This window comes from Buceros rhinoceros, unplaced genomic scaffold (genome assembly GCF_000710305.1).
Source record: "Buceros rhinoceros silvestris isolate BGI_N320 unplaced genomic scaffold, ASM71030v1 scaffold7997, whole genome shotgun sequence".
NCBI lineage: Eukaryota > Metazoa > Chordata > Aves > Bucerotiformes > Bucerotidae > Buceros > Buceros rhinoceros.
The window spans coordinates 42,589-60,276 of NW_010422732.1; the positions used below are offsets into that span (position 1 = coordinate 42,589).

The 17,688-nt window shown below is 35.1% G+C and overlaps 1 protein-coding gene across 1 annotated transcript in view; it reads left to right on the forward strand.

The window, feature by feature from the left end:
* The window catches only part of DOCK9 (dedicator of cytokinesis 9), a gene marked incomplete at its 3' end in the record, with an annotated part of 95,219 nt that overhangs the window by 42,143 nt on the left and 35,388 nt on the right, over positions 1-17,688 (forward strand). Inside the window, exons 24-34 of the mRNA XM_010140152.1 lie at positions 1,573-1,688; positions 1,824-1,893; positions 2,026-2,151; positions 2,279-2,350; positions 5,916-6,062; positions 6,744-6,827; positions 7,384-7,495; positions 11,221-11,399; positions 11,986-12,102; positions 13,550-13,670; positions 14,514-14,647. Of these exons, the coding sequence (XP_010138454.1) occupies positions 1,573-1,688; positions 1,824-1,893; positions 2,026-2,151; positions 2,279-2,350; positions 5,916-6,062; positions 6,744-6,827; positions 7,384-7,495; positions 11,221-11,399; positions 11,986-12,102; positions 13,550-13,670; positions 14,514-14,647 (1,278 nt within the window). The remainder of the gene's footprint in view (positions 1-1,572; positions 1,689-1,823; positions 1,894-2,025; positions 2,152-2,278; positions 2,351-5,915; positions 6,063-6,743; positions 6,828-7,383; positions 7,496-11,220; positions 11,400-11,985; positions 12,103-13,549; positions 13,671-14,513; positions 14,648-17,688) is intronic.

Here is a 17,688-nt window from a genome sequence, read left to right on the forward strand (position 1 = left end):
GCTATCTTCTTGTTAACGGCAAATGATGGCTATTCTGAATTATACCGGGCCAAAGTCCTGGCTAGCTAGGCCTCACAGGACACAAATAGTTCTTCTGTGTATTGAGGGCTTGCCTTCCGCGTGTCAGCCTGTACCTACCTGTACCAGACTTGGCGAGCCTGAGTACTAGATGTTCTTTAAAGATCAACATTTCAGTTCACTGGTGACAGTTACCTGCAGGTACTGTCTATACTATAATGGCAAAGGATTTACTTTTCTCCCTTAAGTCAGTGTCCTAGCAGCAGCGTAGCTTGGGTTACCAAACGTGACAAGTGTTCTTCCATTCTCTCTTCTTTCTGCTCTTGCCCTCTCTAACAGGATTTTCTGTATAGAACCATTTGACACTTGTGATTAAAGGTTTTCAGAGACTCACTTGACTCAAGATGTTTGTGTGCTCTCCTTCATTTTTCATGAACCCAAACATCACTTAGCATATGGGTAAGTTGAGGTATCTGCTTGTAGTTACCTCCATAGCTGGCTGCGAGATCAAAGGGTATAGCTACTACTGACAGTCTAAGTATAATTGAATACTTGAAGGCATCAGAAGCTGAGTTAACGAGTCCTACTTAAAACAGCAACTTTACCAAAAAATGCCTGCATCCTGGATGAGGTGTGAGCTGAAGTTCCATCTGCATGTTTACCTAATGCTCTGATATACAAGGCTTATAGTGAAGATGATGTAGCGTATGACCACTGTTTCCAAGCAAATACACAGGTCAAATAGGAAGGAAGACTCTTTTGAGGCATAACTAGCATGAATGTGCATACAGGCAAACATTTGAAGACGAGATAGCTGCTTAACACTGAATGGAAGTGTTTGAAAAGTGTTGTCTGTATGCATGTTCAGCAAATACACTCTGATACGCTTCTTTTTTTTTTTTTTTTTTTTTTTTTTTTTTTTCCAACTCCCTTTAACTTTAGGGAATTTTATGGCATAAACCAATGTAGAGTGAAATGCTATACACTGCCTTTTACATCAGAGTGGTTATGTCTGTAATATCTTCTGTATGTGATGGAGTACAAAGGCATATCATGAAGAAGTTGAGTGGTCAGTAACTCACTGTCTCCAGGGATTTTAGTACATTCTGTTATTTAACATATTAGCTTGTTGGTTTTGCAGTAACTAGTATAACTAGTATTGCACTTATCACGGGTAACCAATCTGCATGTTTTTGTGTTTGCTAAATGTCATTGGTGGATGAAATAGCAAAATATACCAATGTATCAGTGTCAGCTTGTTGGGATGGATACAGGTAGTCTTTTCACTGAAACATTAACTAGCATGCATTTCAGTGGAAAGGTACGGATAACCACTTCTAAAACATATTTAACAAAGCTTAATTTTTATCCCTAATATTTTGCAAATATTTGTGTTGGAAACTATTCTCAATTGCCTTCCGTGCAGTGTTTCAGGTAATTAACACCAAATAGTGCAAGCAGTGAGTATTTTTGGAAAAAGCCTTGCAGTAAATTTTATCAGTTTATAAAATGCTACTGTTTCAAGAGAGTGACAATATTACTCTTTTCTTTTAGAGCCTTCATGCTATGGAAGGCCACGTGATGATAGCCTTCCTGCCAACTGTTCTAAACCAGTTGTTTAGAGTTCTCACCAGAGCAACTCAAGAGGAAGTTGCAGTCAATGTGACAAGGTAAAAAATATTTAAGTGCTTCATAGACTTTAAGTGACAGCTGGATTGTCACATAAATTGGTAACCAAGCAGTGTTTTTGCTATTACAGTTGTAGCTTTCTTTGGAGACTTACTTGTTTTCTGGCTTCTGTTTAGGGTTATTATCCATATTGTTGCTCAGTGTCACGAAGAAGGCTTAGATAGCTATCTGAGATCTTATGTCAAGGTAGGTAAAAATAAATATTTCCTTTCATTATTTCTCTAAAAAGACTATTTTAAATTTAGTTGCATCTGTTTAGTTTCAGTTGTTTCATATTATGTCATAGTTTCATATTATATTCTGGTTTTCCTCCTCAAGTATGCGTATAAAGCTGAACCCTATGTTGCTTCTGAATATAAGACAGTACATGAAGAATTGGCAAAATCCATGACAACAATTTTAAAGCCATCTGCTGACTTTCTTACAAGCAACAAGCTACTTAAGGTATATATTGAATTATACGTTTTACTGTATGTTCTTATCTGTCATAACTGAAATTAGGAACTAGTTGTCTTGAAATAGTTTTTGAATGCATGTGGCATTTTTACAGAAATTTTTCTTTTCTCTGCAGTATTCATGGTTTTTCTTTGAAGTTCTGATAAAATCAATGGCTCAGCATTTGATAGAAAACTCCAAAGTGAAGGTATGTCAACTTTTGCAAAAACAAATGTTATTCTAAAAAGAATTGGTAGACAGTTTTTTCCAATCAGATTTTTATTGTGTATTAGAAGAAAAAGTTTGATAAATACATGATTTAGAAATAATTAATAACTTTATTTGTAAGAAAGGGAAGAAAAGAGCAAAGCAGCAGGAGAAATCAGTTGAAATATTAGATAGAAAAAACTACAGGGTTAGATTCAACGTTACTGTAAAAGGATAAATCCTTAAAATCCATACAGTAGAGTAGTCTGTGTAAATCATCAGACTCTCTAGTAGGATTTCTTAATACTTATGGTACTACGAAGCTGGAAGCAAGGGAACTCTGTGGACTTTGTAAGTACTGCCCAAATATATGTGGGCTCTTCCCTGAGCAGTACAGTAGCTGTGATATAAAATGACTCTGAGAACAGTGAGTCATGCAGTTTACAGTCCCTCTGAATGCGATAAGAAGTATCGGTATTTAATTCTGTGTTAGTTTCTGGGCTGGAAGGAGAATGCTAAATGTTAGAACCCGGCATTATTCTACAAGCTATGCCTGTATGTTTTTCTTACCCAGCTTTTTAGTTTGCTTACTTCTGTATTAAAACAAGTCTTGAAAGTAAAGTTTCGAGTATATAAAATAGTTCCATAACATACCAGGTTGTTCTGAAATCTTTTATCAGTATTTTCACTGTGTATTTAGAAGATAACTGGAATATTTCTTACTTATTCCCACTGTTTTGAGCTTATTGTAATCAGTTTAATTGTATTAATTTAATAAATTCAACTGAAATAAAAGTATATTTTTTAAAGCAGAAAACATTGTTTATTATTTAAAGCGGAAACTTTCTAGAGACTTCTGGAATTGAATTAAAGTTTTATAATTTAAAAATTGTGTTGAAAAAAACCTGAAGGAATTTTTGTTAGTTTCAGTACCTACCTGACAGTGCTGGCAGAACTTTTTATTTTACAATACTCAGCTCTGTGAGAAGGATACAGATTTTCTGATTACAGAATGTGGTGTATCTGGACAAGGTTTTCAAAACATGGTGTGTGTGAAACTTGTGTAGCTTGAGGAATTTTTCTGTTGGATTTGGTAGGTGATACTCTGAAAAAAATAACATGCTGGCTAACAAAGTTTACATAGTTTTTCTTGATTTTAAGAAACCTAGAAGTCCTCACAAATTTAGAAACAGCATATTGGTTTAAAAAAACTTCAGAAAAACCACTAACTTACTGTCATGCAAACCCATTTCCTTAATTTAATTACAACTTCCTTACAATAGGGATTTTTAAATTGAGATCAGATGGTGGATAAAATAAGTACAGTAGAATATAATCTTTTTAAAGCAGGAAGCTCTGTAAACAAACAAAAAACAAATGCAATTTACTTTTCAGAATGTCTGTGCTGGTGTCCATGTTTTTAGTATCCTCTCCCATATCATCTGCATCTCTTGCATAGTATGGTGTACTACCACTGAGTGTTCACGTTGAACTAGTTCTTGGTATTTTTTTTAATGTTTATAAATTCTTATTTCTTTCCTCCATAAGTGCTATAGTGACTCATTTGCACAAACTCGTGTGTCTTTACTAAAACCCATGTGACACTAATGGTAAATTATATTTTGAGAGCCACCAGCACGTATGTCTGAGGAGCAAATTCAATTTAACAAGATTTTTATTTTATGGAAAATAAAATTTGTAAAGGACAGTTTGTCAGTTATAGATATCTGAGACTGACTTGATTACCTGGTGTTATGGAAACACAGAGTGAATTGGGGTAGGCATAACCATTACTATTACTCAAAGACCTCCATCTCTTTGACTAAGTGACTGAAGTAACTCTAAGAGAAGGTGCTGATTATTTCCTTTTTTTATTAGTAACAACTAGTAGCTGAGACCTAAAGGCCTCAGGTTTGCTGTACCTGAAGGACTGCACAGTGGCTTACTATGTGCAGCATGTAATTTATAGCATAAACTGTGGTCTTCTGAGATCAGTGTCTAAGGATTGTTATAAGTAAGTTTAGGATCTTCATTAGAATGCATCAGAAGATGCTGGCAGGAGACAATTCATTGTATGTTTATCTTTATGAATATTGGTCTAGAGATTATGACCTTTCTTTAAGTGATATTGTACATCAACTTGTTGCATCAAATTTTGTCTATTACGTGGAGCTATATGATCATATAAATTCTGAAAAAGTCTCCACATTTCGTGTTAAAAAAGACTTTTCCACTTTCAGAACTAAGCTCATTGTCATCTTACCTGTGACATGAAAGTAAAAGAAACAGAACTCACTTCTCTCTTGCACATATCCTCATTCCTGAATATCACTTCTTGATTTACAAGCATACCCACCAACAGAATTTTTAATTATTTAGTTAATGAGTACTGTTCATATTTATACAGGAATCTTTTTCAATCTTAATATCTATTTTTTTTAAAAAAGAACAAGAGACTTTAGAATAAAGTTTAAACACAATGGGACCAAATTGTGTAATCATTGATTTATGCATTTGTCAATGACATGTTCTGCCTAGGAATGTTGCATTCAATATAGTTCAAAAAGCCTATTTAAATAACAAAGTATTCAGAGCTCTTGTATGTTTTGATTTCAGTTTTCAGAAAGAAAAAACCACAATGACTGTATAGGTGAAAAAGTTTTCATCAGTGTCAACTTCCTCAGCCTCACACCACCTATCATGAAAGTCCCTTCAGTCAGAAGACAGAATTTTGGTTAAATATTGTAAGACGTAAAGAAGTAAAGGAGGCTCTATAGCGCCAAAAAGCTGAACAGAACTTACTGACCAATACTGGTCGGAAAGTACAAAGTAACTGATGAAGATAATCTAGATAATGAGTGGAAAGGAGGAAATTGTGAATGTAGAGGAAATGTTTTAAGCTCATTGGCAAACTACCTAAAAGAAGAGAAAACAGTTCTGACTGTGGAAACTTAAAAACACAGAGAGTAAGGTTCTGAAGTCTGGAAGAGCTGAGATTTGAAGTCACTGAGCAAGAGAAAAAAAGCATGGATGAGAATTTTTGTAATGGCAAAAGGTCAAGATAGTTACTAAAAAGATAGTTGTGAAACAGCAAAAATGGGGTGTTTTTTTTTTTAAAGACAGAAAAGTGAGTCTAATAATGGAGTTACTATATGTGAACCAGCTGGTGTCTGCTTTTGAAAGGAAGAGAGATAAAGGATCCCCTTTTATTTTTAGCTTCTCTAGTATATTGTAGTATAGAAAAATGTTAATACATTACACTTACAAACTTTTATACATGTGTTTTTGTCATCAAAGACTGCCTGCCTGAATTTTAATAACAGATGTTAGTGCATGTTGTAATATTTTTTTAACCAAATGCTCTTTTTTTTTTACTTCCTTGGTCTAGAAAGTTCAGTGAAATCTTGAATTTTAAGAAAATGTTACTTTAAATGACAAATGAGAAAATCTGAAAACTTTGTCTCCACTGTCCCTGTCACGTTATTTATATCTTATGTAAACTAAATTTTCTGATATATTTTAATGTTCTAAACCATATTAAATATTGGATCTGAATTTGTTTCTAGCTGTTGCGAAACCAGAGATTTTCTGCTTCCTTTCATCATGCAGTTGAAACAGTTGTTAATATGCTAATGCCACACATCACTCAGAAGTATAGAGACAATCCAGAGGCTTCAAAAAATGCAAACCATAACCTTGCTGCCTTTATAAAAGTAGGTATACAAGCAACTTGAGCTCTATGGTTATTTTTTAAAAAATATTGCTTCTCCATGGATTTTAAGAAATCTAAAAGCCAACTCATAAAATGAAATATATATAATGCTTTTAAAATGTAATTTTGTGCCCAAGTTAAAATGCATTAAAATATAATTTGCATCTTCTGTAATCAAGAAGATATCTGTTCAAAAGTTTGATATTTTTTTAAATGAATTTATATTTTATCCAAAATGAATTTTGATTTTTTTTTTTTGTTTATCATCTAGGTTACCTTCTAAAGCTGCAAAGGTTCATGCACTGAGTAGTGTTTTATTTGCATGCATTTTATGTAGACTTTTGGTGTTTTTCCTTTTTCAGCCAATAAGATCCAGTAGGGAGAAAAAAGGGGTGAGAAATAAAATGGTAAATAAAGCTGCTAGTGGCATGTAATTTTCATTTCATTTAAAGATGGAGTTGTTCTCTTCAAACTGCTTTTGATTTGTGATTTGTTTACATTATGCATTCTAAGGAAAATTTGCTGTTCATGTATGTATACATACACTTAGTTTGCTTGGTTTTTTGTTTTTTTAATACATATTGAAATATCAATAATGTTTTTGGAAAATAAACTTATTAAACACAAAGATACAATAACTGAGCACTGAGAATTCTATCTTGGTTCTGCTTGTTTTCCCCAGAGGTGTTTTACTTTTATGGATAGAGGCTTTGTTTTCAAGCAAATCAATAACTACATCAGCTGCTTTGCCCCAGGAGATCCAAAGGTACTCAGTGTTTTTAAATAAACTGTTTTTACAAGTTGCCTCTTCTTGATGCATGTGGGTAGAGTTCTGCATTAAGTTTGCAGACTTTCCAGTTACATTACAACTCCCTGTGCTGTGCCTAGAGCGTTTTTTTTCTACAAGTAACTTTTTCATGGTTTGATTCCCATCTTCACGTGCATCTTTACCACCCTAGAGCATATGTATTGCAACCGTGGGTTGGGGTTGGAACACTAAAGCAGAAGTTTTAAACATAAATGTGAGAATGGCTATAGTTGGATGAGTTGATATCTGATATGTTTCTGTACATTCACTTTTCTTACATCAATACATAATGTGCTAGTAAACTTAACTTTGGACAGTGGGAGCTGTAAATAGAACTATGTCCAGCTGTCAAGTATGAAATCTGCTGGAATTATTTCATACTGAAATATGGAACTTTTAGAAGTCTATCTCCCTCATACTGAAAGACTAAGAGAAATGACCCTTTTGTGTTATAAAACTGTTATTAATGTGTTATTTCATCAGTTTAATATATATTTTAAAATTATTTTTGCAGACTCTTTTTGAATTCAAATTTGAATTTCTCCGTGTAGTCTGTAACCATGAGCACTACATACCTTTGAATCTACCAATGCCGTTTGGAAAAGGCAGAGTTCAGAGATACCAAGGTAAATTCTCCAAGAAGTGTATGGTGTATTTCTTATATGTCACCTTTTTATTATTAGATGTGTATGTAGACTGTGTGACTTCAGGTCTATGAGATGTTGGAAACCTCAGAACTGTTAAATGGAAAGCTAAAGTTGTAATCCTTTCATTTAAACTTAACGGCATAGTTGGAGGTGGGTAGCAGAGTAATCTAGTCAAACATCTAGCCATTGAAAGACATCGTAAACTGCATCCTTGACTCTGCCTCCATTTCCAGCTATGATTATTAAGTTTCCTTTTTCTTTGTGAATTAGCTTTTGGTTCACTAGCTGTGGAAGCCTGCAACACTCTTGTAGGTAGGTGTGCAGTGTAAGGCTTGGAGTACTTTTAACTTTTTTTCATATACCTACTTAGGTTAAAAGGGACTTCAGCTGGTCTGTAGTCCAACCTCCTGCTCGGGTTACCTCAGGCCTCCAGATGGAAGAAGCTCATTTCCCCGAGTTTCTCTACCTTGATGTTTCTTCACTGAACTCAAGTTAAAATCCTTATTTTACTAGAAGGCCCAAATACTACACACAGTATCACAGATATGTCTTAACAGATGCCAAGTAAAGGAGAATAGACACTTCCGTTGATATTCTAGCTATGGTCCTGTTGATATAGCCCAGTATGCTGTTAGCCTTCATTATTGCCGGGATGCTGTGCAAACTGCTGTCGACACTACTGTCAACCTGGACCCCTAGGTGTTTTTCAGCAGAGCTGCTCCCAAGCTAGTCATTCCATAGCTGGTGCCATCTCAGGAAGTTTGTCCATCCCAGGTGCAGAATTTTATGTTTGTCCTTGTTGATTTAATTGAAGTTTCTGTGACCCATTCCTGTAGAATCTAGATTCTTCTGAAATGCAGCCCTTGAGCATCTGGACTGTGCCCCATCCACAAACTTGTTGAGGGTGCACTCTCTCTCCTCTTTTAAATCTTTAACCACCAAGCTTTGAGCCCATGATCCACCATTATCCCAGTTCTTTTGCATATTTAAGTGTCTATTCACCCAGACTGTAATGTCCGAGTTTGGATACAATGACCCTGTGGACATCTGCTATTCTCCCCTTATCCACAGATCCAGTGAGTTCATTGTAGAAGACAGATTAGTCATATCCTGGCCATTTCCGGTCACACTCTTCTTCACTTGCCAGAAAAATGGCTTCCAAGAGGACTTGCTCCATGACTTTTCCAAGAACCAGAAGGCCTGTAGTTCCCTGAATTATTCTTGCCCTTTGTGGAAGATGTGTGCAATGTTTGCCTTCAGTCTTAATGAAAGTGATAGTGAGTGGTCTTCCAATTGTATCAGCTAACGGTCTCAGCATCTCATCTGGTGCTGTGGATTTGCATGACTGGAAGTCTCTCAGGAGATCCCTGATCTGATCCTCATCCACTGCTGATAATTCTCTTTCTTGAAGCTAGTTGCTAGATTCTTAAGGCCTGAGAACTGTGGCAGTGAAGGAGAAGGTAACAAAGATATGGAGTTCTTCAGCTTTACCCAGGTCTACTGTCTCTAAATCACAGTCCCCATTCAGCAAATATCCCGTGTTTTCCTCTTTCAGGCTTTTAATGCTCATGTAGTTGTAGAAGCTGTTCCTGTTGCCGTTAAAGTCCATTACCAGTTCCAGCTATTATCTGACCTTTGGGTTTCCTGGCACTATCCCCACATACTTGATCAGTCCTTCTATATTCCTCTTCCATAGCTTGTTCTTGCTTCCACTTCATGTGTATGTTTTGTTTCCCACCCCCCCTTTTTTTTCTCATTTTTTCACTGGAGCTTGGTCATGAATGCCTGATTTAGCCCAGCTGGGTTTCCTGGTCCATTTAGCCTTGTGCCAAAACAAGTAGTACATTAGCTATTGAATTTGGCTGTGAAGAGATTCTTAATTTTTTTCAGGCATTGAACTACAGCAGACATCAATAAGCAGAGGTGAGGAAGGTGGTTTTACAAGTAGCAAGTAAACCTGCCAAACTTCTATATTTCTATAGATTAGGATATTTCTTTCTGAAATAATTACTCAGTAGCATCGGCTGGCTTAATGAAGTTGAGCATAACTAATCTATGCTTTCATCAAGGTGAAAGAACAAGATTTGGGACTAAGCTGAACAGCTGCATAGAACTTGCTTCTGTCTTTGTTTTTTTAGTCTTCAGTGGTGTCTTGGATAATAACACTGCATAAATATTTCCGTAGAAAAGGGACTATGAGCTGTCAGTTTAGGGATCCTAAAAAAAGAGCAAAACTACATAAAACAGTGTTTCAAATTACACAATAAAGAACAGTGTAAAATGGTGCTCCCTGGTGAACTAGGAGTTCATCCAGGAAAGACAACCTGCATCTGAAGTGTTTTTAGCTCTGTTTTGCTGTTTCAAGCAAAAGAGATATTGGGTGATGTCTTTGGCTCTTAACTAAGTTACAAGAGAGTCTGTAGAATGTTTGTGCTGTTTTATCCGTGTTTCTTTCTGACTAATGGATTCCCTTGCTGGGAGAGTTCTTCGAAAAATGGAAGCAGTTTGAGATTAACATCTGGTTTTTGGTTACTCCATTGAACAGTGACAGTGAATATGAGAAACTCTTGAACACTACCTCAGCTGAAATTTTAAACATACATACAATCTGATAAATGAGATCTTCAAGCTAAAGTTTCTCTTAAGTTGTCATACCTTCAGTACATAAATGAACTGGGTTATACTATTACATAGAAGTACTTCTGAAGGGAAACAGTTTGACTTCTCTGTGTTAGATATGCTGGGTTTTCGTGTGTGTGCATGTATATGTTTATATAATATCTGTTACCGTCCAAGCTCGCTAGGCCCTGGCAGATGAACCTCAGGTGTAGAGGGTGGAGCCAGTTCCGCGCACGCTGGTGCCTTACCTAAAAAATCCACCGCACAGGCCTGAAGGGTGCACTCATCGCTTGCAGTGAGCGTGGGAAAAACACTTCCCAGATCTTTGTTCGCGAAGCCAAGCCATGATGATGATATGGAGCTTATTATAGATTTACAGTTACTGCTAGCAGTGCTTTATGAAATAAAATCTCACTGCAGTGGTTTAAGCACAAATGTTCAAATAAAATGTTCTTTAATTCCAGTTTCACTGCAATTAACACTGGATACATAAATGTTTCTGCAAAATACAGTGTTGTTTAATTTAGCAGAATAATTGCCAACGGTATTACAATGCGGGTCTAATTTCTATAGATTCATTTAAGTTGTCTTGTTGAAATATTATTGTATCCTTTTGTTCTGATATATTGAGAAGAAATTATTCTACTTCTACGATACAACTAAATTCCTAAGAGAGAGAATGTGCACAGCATCTGTGCACTCTGTATCTAAGTGTCTGAATATAGTTCTAAAATATGAATTTGGAGCTCTGAGATGCTGGTCCAAGTAAATTTAATAGGAACACTTTTGAATATTGAATGGTATTTAAAATACCATTATTTAATATTATTATTTAAAATGTTGTTATTTTAGTTTATTGTTATTTAGATTTTTCCAGCTTCTGTTAATTGAATAGACATTATCATAGTCTAATAAATGCATCATTATGCAATGAATTTGACTAGGGATATATGAATAACTACAACTATATATCATAAGTATGAATATATATTAATTTGTCAATAATACTGGAAACAGTTAGCATTAGTTGATAAAATTACATAAATAATACCATTCCTTACATAGAACTTGTACTTTACTTTCAGACCTTCACTTGGACTACTCATTAACTGATGAGTTCTGTAAAAATCACTTCTTAGTGGGACTACTTCTAAGGGAGGTGGGCAATGCATTACAAGAGTTCAGAGATGTGCGCCAGATTGCTATTAGTGTGCTCAAGAATTTGATGATAAAGCATTCTTTTGATGATAGATATGCTTCCAGGGTAAGTGTATGGTTATGCTGGTAGTACAAAATAATATTCTGTTCAGACTGTGATGAAAGTATGCTTGAAAATTGGATGAAAATTGATCTGCAGATCTCATTTTTTTTCCTAATGAAAGCACAAAACACCCTTTAACATAACTGTGTTTATTATATTTTAGCACAGTCTAATAGAACTGCGGTTCTTAATCAGACTTTTATTAACACTTTTAAAGCTCTTTTTTCATTAAACATTATCTCTTAATATTTGGTAGCTGTCTTATCTATTATTTTTAAAATGGATATAAGAAAGCTACAAGTCATGGTAGTAAATTTTGAATGATTTTTAATTTTCGTGACTTTCTTGTAACATCAGCTGTGGTCTGGAGAATCTATAAAATTGTAATGGAAGCTATCATTAATTTATCGGGCTAACATAATATTACATTACTTGTAGTCTTAGTACAATCACGTTTATTTAGGGATTTTTTCTGCATTATATTGAAACGGTGAATTTAATTTAAATTTTGTAATTTAAGAGTGAATAGCTTAACAAATACTCAGTGATTAAAAATTAAATCTGTAATTTGTTAATGAACTCTATTTAGAGCCATCAAGCAAGAATAGCCACTATGTATTTGCCGCTCTTTGGACTGCTCATAGAAAATGTTCAGCGAATCAATGTTAAAGATGTGTCTCCATTTCCTGTTAACCCTTCCAGCAGTGTGAGTGACCATATCTATTTGGTATTCTGAATTATTTTTATCATCATTTATTGGTAATGTGTGTATGACACACTGCGTGCTTTCAGGCAGACAAGGAGTTTCATAAGCTTCAGAATTCTGCAATTTTATTCTCCTTGCTTTTTCTGAGCTTAAAACCTTAATTAATCTTTATGGTTTTGGCTACAGTTTCTCTTGTCCAGCTAAGTTATGCCTAACATGATAATTGGCTAGTATGGTCCTTTATATAGGTTATAGTGCCCTTATTAATCTCCCCTTGCACCTCTGAAGATTTTTGAAGAGTGACAGGCCACACAGATTGCCGCAGCATCATTCCAGTGCCAAGAGATTATACCGCCATGTAACATCTCGCTTTTCCCGTATCTCTGGTGCATGCACCTGTATTTCAATACAAACTATAGACCATATAGAATTAGACCTGCATCTTTTTGATGTTTTGAGAAGAGCAGCCAAAGAAGCTTTTGGAATTGTATTTGAAATAAAAAATATCAGCTGTTCCTGCAATTTAATTGCCTTCTGTTTTGTATCTATTATTAAATTTTGATATAGTTTCTGTGAGAGGAGTTTTTATTAAGTTGTCTGGCTCTTTACTCAAAAATGGGACTTCTTTTTAGTCTGCCTGCCAGTTTGTGTAAACAGTTTGCCTCTACTCTTGCAGATCCTGGCATTGGAGGCACCTTCATGTACTTAATTTTTAGTAAGAGGATACTGCCCCAACATCTAACATATAGAGAATTAGTTATTTGCTAAAATCCCAACAGATTCATTAGTTGCTGTTGCCGTTCAGCAGAATAGATTGCATATTGGTGGTATATTTGGGGGGGGTTTTAATCGGATTTTTCAATTTAGTCCAACACTGAAATAAATAGATCACAAAAAGTGATCTAGGAATTGGAGAAGAATTTTTAACCTTAAAGGAATGTGACTTTGGATCAGCTGTAGTGTAAGAGGGCTACAGGAGAATGAATTCAAATGGGATTTCTGAAGGCTTATATTGATATATTACAGTTGCATACAATTATTGAATCTAAGGTTTAATTATTAATGTATTTTATTTTTGTCCGTATCTTGCTGTGTTCCATTTGCTATTAAGAAAAAAATTCATGATACTCTTCCAACAAGATAAATGTTTGGGTGTTTTAAAGAAAAGTAATTTATGTCTTTTGGAAGTATCTGTTATATAGTGTTTAAAACTCAATGGAATATTCATCTCTCTAGTGTTTCCTGAGGTATCTTAAGTTTTAGGCTATCTCAAGCTTGTGCAAATAACCTGAACATCTATTCCATGCTTTACAGCATATTTAATAGAAATTAAAACTTCAGAAAGAAATGTATAACAAATACTGCTCTAGAAGATAAAATATGTCATATTTGCAAAGTCCATAATGTTGGAAAACAATATTCACACATTTTCCTCTCTTCCAAACAGATTGCGAAAGATGATGCACTTCATTTGCCCACTGCAAGTCAGCTAGTGACACCACAAAAATCAGGAAATGCACTGGACAACAATCTTCCTAAAGATCTATTTGGTGTTATCTCTGGCATTGGTAAGCACTTGAAAAATAAAATAATTTAAAAAGGAACCCATTTCCCTTTTCATTTGTTACCAGAAATAGTTGTTCTGTGTCCAGTTCTGGTTGGTTCTGCGTATATACCTGAATGTTACTGCTACTTTCATTAACAGAACATGAATGCCATCAACTGTTCAGGGTGGGTCTGCATGTACACACTGTGAATTCTGTCTTTCTTTTTGGATCTTCTCGGGGTTTTGTTTCTATTTGAATCTAAAGCTATTTCCTGGAAAGAGCTGCTTTTTCCCCCGTCAAAGGTGATAGTTCTTTTCTTGCTGTAAAGAAATAGGAGACAAGACTAGCCTTAGTCACTTAGGCAAGAGTGCCATAATGCACGATTTTTTTACATGATGTTAGAGACCACCTATAAGTGGCCTGCTGCTGGCGCGCACTTGTGGGTATCCTCTTGTCTGTCATCTTAACATGTTTTTCTATTTGCTCTTGTCTGTTTTAATTAGCTGTATCATTTACTTACCAATTAAAAAAAGAAAAAAGATGAAAAATGGGGGTAGAAAATTTGTTAAATATACATGCTTCTTTACGTACATGAGTATGTATTACTGCATATGTTTTTTACACGTGTGTATGTAGTTTTGCATAAGTCTGTGTGTATGTACGTGCATATATACTTTGAATCTTGAGAAAAAAGTTTGTCTTCATTAGAAGTGATGAAACTGAATTAATTATTTGCCTTCTTAAAATACATATATGGTGGTTTTAGAAGTCTGATTAAACTATGGAGTGACTTTTTTCTGTATCTGTATTCTTTGAGATTTTTATATTGTTTGGGGTATTTGTTCTTTTTTTTTTTTTTTTCAGCTTCCCCATATACCACATCAACTCCAAATATTAATAGCGTGAGGAGTGCTGACTCAAGAGGGTCTCTTGTAAGTACAGACTCGGGAAACAGCCTCCCAGAAAGACACAGTGAAAAGAGCAATTCTCTTGACAAGGTAAAAAAAAAAACCCAAAAAACCAAAATTAAAAACCCAAAGTGTGTTCCTAAAATTCAGTCTTAAATCTCATAGGAGTTTACTTCTCTGATCTCCACTGGGAACGGACTTTTTAGAATAGCTGTAGAGCAATATTTTACATAAGTATTTCTTTTGCAAAGTAATTATCATATGAACTTTTTCACTGCATTTATTAAGCAGTTTGTCAGAAAATACATACAGATTTTCAATGTAGAGACATAAGCAAGCAGTTGTTTCCTTTGCTAAAGCAAGGCACTAGTTGGGAGCGTATTGAATTTTGCTTGGGAGAACTGAATTCTAGTTAGGACAGCTTCTTCAGTTTTGTGGAGACCTTCACTCCATCCTGTCCTATACCCAATATATGTAGCATTTTTAAAATGTTGAAAAAAGAGTTGCTGTGCTTTCTCTAGGTGCTTTCTTTGATACTAGTTTGACTTTTCTATATCATTTCACTTCAAAGCTGTTTACAAATTAAGAGCTCTGGCTGCAGTAGCTGTGAGGTTCATTCATGTCTTTTAGAGCTTGTTGATACTGTTACATTTAATTTTCTTACATCTTGTTGTGCAAGTCACAACATGTTAACTTTTTCCCCTTGACTCTGACATGCCTTCGTGTGGCAGAGAGAGAAGCTTCTCAGAAGGCACTCTGCTCATGCTATGCACCCCAATGGAGAAGAAGAAGAAAATTTTCACCCTGCAAAGAAAAACCGTGTTACTATGGATTTTTCACTTCTCACAATTCCAGCTTTGCCAGAGAAAATTTTGCATGCTGCTTTCTCTCTTCAGTTACAAGAAGTACTTGATTATTGTGCTTGGTGTAGTTAAGCTTCTGAGTGAAGTGTGATCAATAGTTTTGCCACTTCTTTGCAACAGTTGAATGTCTAGCCAAATATATACATTGTAAAATATCTTTAAATGCCAAACCTGGAATAATCCATGGACATGGTTTAATTTAAGCATAAAAATCCAACCAGCTCAAATACCAGCAGAATTTGAGTCTTAGGGTCTTTAATATAAAATACAGTTAAAAAAATCTTCTTTGACCCTAACCAAGCAAATAAAGAAATATCTTGGGTAGTGTATACACTGTTGCTAAATGGCAATGCTGACATCTATTACTTAGTTGTCATGTTGTTCATTACTAATATGTAGTGTTTTTACCAAGTAAAAAGGTTTTCAAAGGACTCATCATCCTTTGAAAATTATGCTCTAGTCCACCGATTTAAGTAATACAGGATCTGTGTTTTGCATGCTGTTGTTATTTTCCACGAGTAATACTTAATCCTGGCTTCTTATTTGTTGGTTTGCAAACTTACTTTATAGTAGATCAGTTGTTCAGTGCATGTTATCTTCAAGTTTTTGCTTATTGCTTGATATCATTGCTGAAGAGCCATGGTTTTCTTCTAATTTTCTTTCAGACTACCCAGTAGAACAATACTTGTGGAGTCAGAACTGGCTGGAAGTATATCAATTTCTGTTTTAACATGTGCCTACTTTCTAGGTTATTGACATGGTTTTAAATTAAGCTCTTGAGTAGCTATAGTCCTGGTTTCACCCATGCGCACGTTCAACTGTTTTAGAAGGAATATTATCTAGTGCTCTAGGCACTGTCTCAAAGTCTAGGAAGCTCAAATTCTGTTAAAGCTCTGCCACCCATTAATTGCCTGCTCTGTTTCAGTATGCACAAAGCTGTACAGTAGCACCTGCTCATTCACCAGAGATATTTCAAAGTTGGTGAGGTCTTTAGAATCTGCAATAATCAAGCTTATAGAAGTGTCCGTTTCCTCCTAAGTGACAGTAACTTCTGGCTAGTATTAATCATAGGTTCACTGCGCATCCATTCAATGGCTAGTATGTGACGGATTTACACAGACTGTTTAGGACAGCAATTCTTCCCTTGAACAGGGAATGCATTAAAGGACTCAGCAGTCAATTGATGTGTATGCTGTGAAATGTTCCCTCACAGGTTAGCACATCTCCTGCTTTTGGTGAGGAGTGTTACTGAAAGGGTTGCTCTACCCTTGAGGTATTGTCCCTTCTTGCTTTGTTTGTGAAACCAAGTGCTTTTCTCCCTTGAGTCTGTTTTTATTTGTACTTTTTTTATGATTTTAATATAAAGTATTTCTTCCATCACTGGTATGTGTTCTTAAAAAAGGTCATGGAGCCAACTTGGTCACAAATCAAATGTACCAGACTGTTAACTTTACAGAAAACTTACTAAATGCCTGGTTCATTTTCCGTTCACACACGTGGCCTCATATTGGAAGTGCAAATTAAAAGGCACTAAAAAGGGCGTTTTTTAGTTTTAAGCGAACATTTATATGGTACATCTGTCAAACCCCCAGACTGAGAATTTTGTATCTCTCAATTGAGTCGAAATTATTCTTTTTCTAAATCTTTGCCTAAAGTTCAATTTATGTATTCTTACAGTTTAATATTTTTCTTTTTTTGTGGTACACATTTTGAAAGATCAGTCCTAGGGGTGTTTTTATTTTTTTTTTGAACAGACATTAGTGTTGAGCATTGCTGATTAACTTCCTACAACTGTAGAAATTGAATAAACAGGTGAGCAGTGAGAGATTTTTTTTTTTACACAAGTGCAAGTTACTTATCAGTAGCTAATCTTACAGAATGCACATTATTGCCATTCACGTATGTTTTCCTTGAGGTTCTTACATCTTCAAGAGGAAAAAATTTTGTAAAGGCAGGTCTGCCTACAGTTCGGTGTAACATATAAATATCACCTCTATTTGTAAAGTATTTCATCTAAGCAGAAGGGGTATGTCTGATTTCTACAATGCAGGTATCTATGTATAATTAACTTGATTAATAATCACTGTTAAGGTAACATCCTCTTTACTTCTTCCTCTCAGGGAAAAAAATCATGCAAAGAAGGAAGTAGAAATAAACAGAGGCTTAATTTCATGTACTTCCTGAGTGTAATATGTGTTTTAGTGACCTGTCTCTACGTGAAACATTTTTGTCTCCATTCTGATATCCTTTTTCTGTTGCAGGAATTAA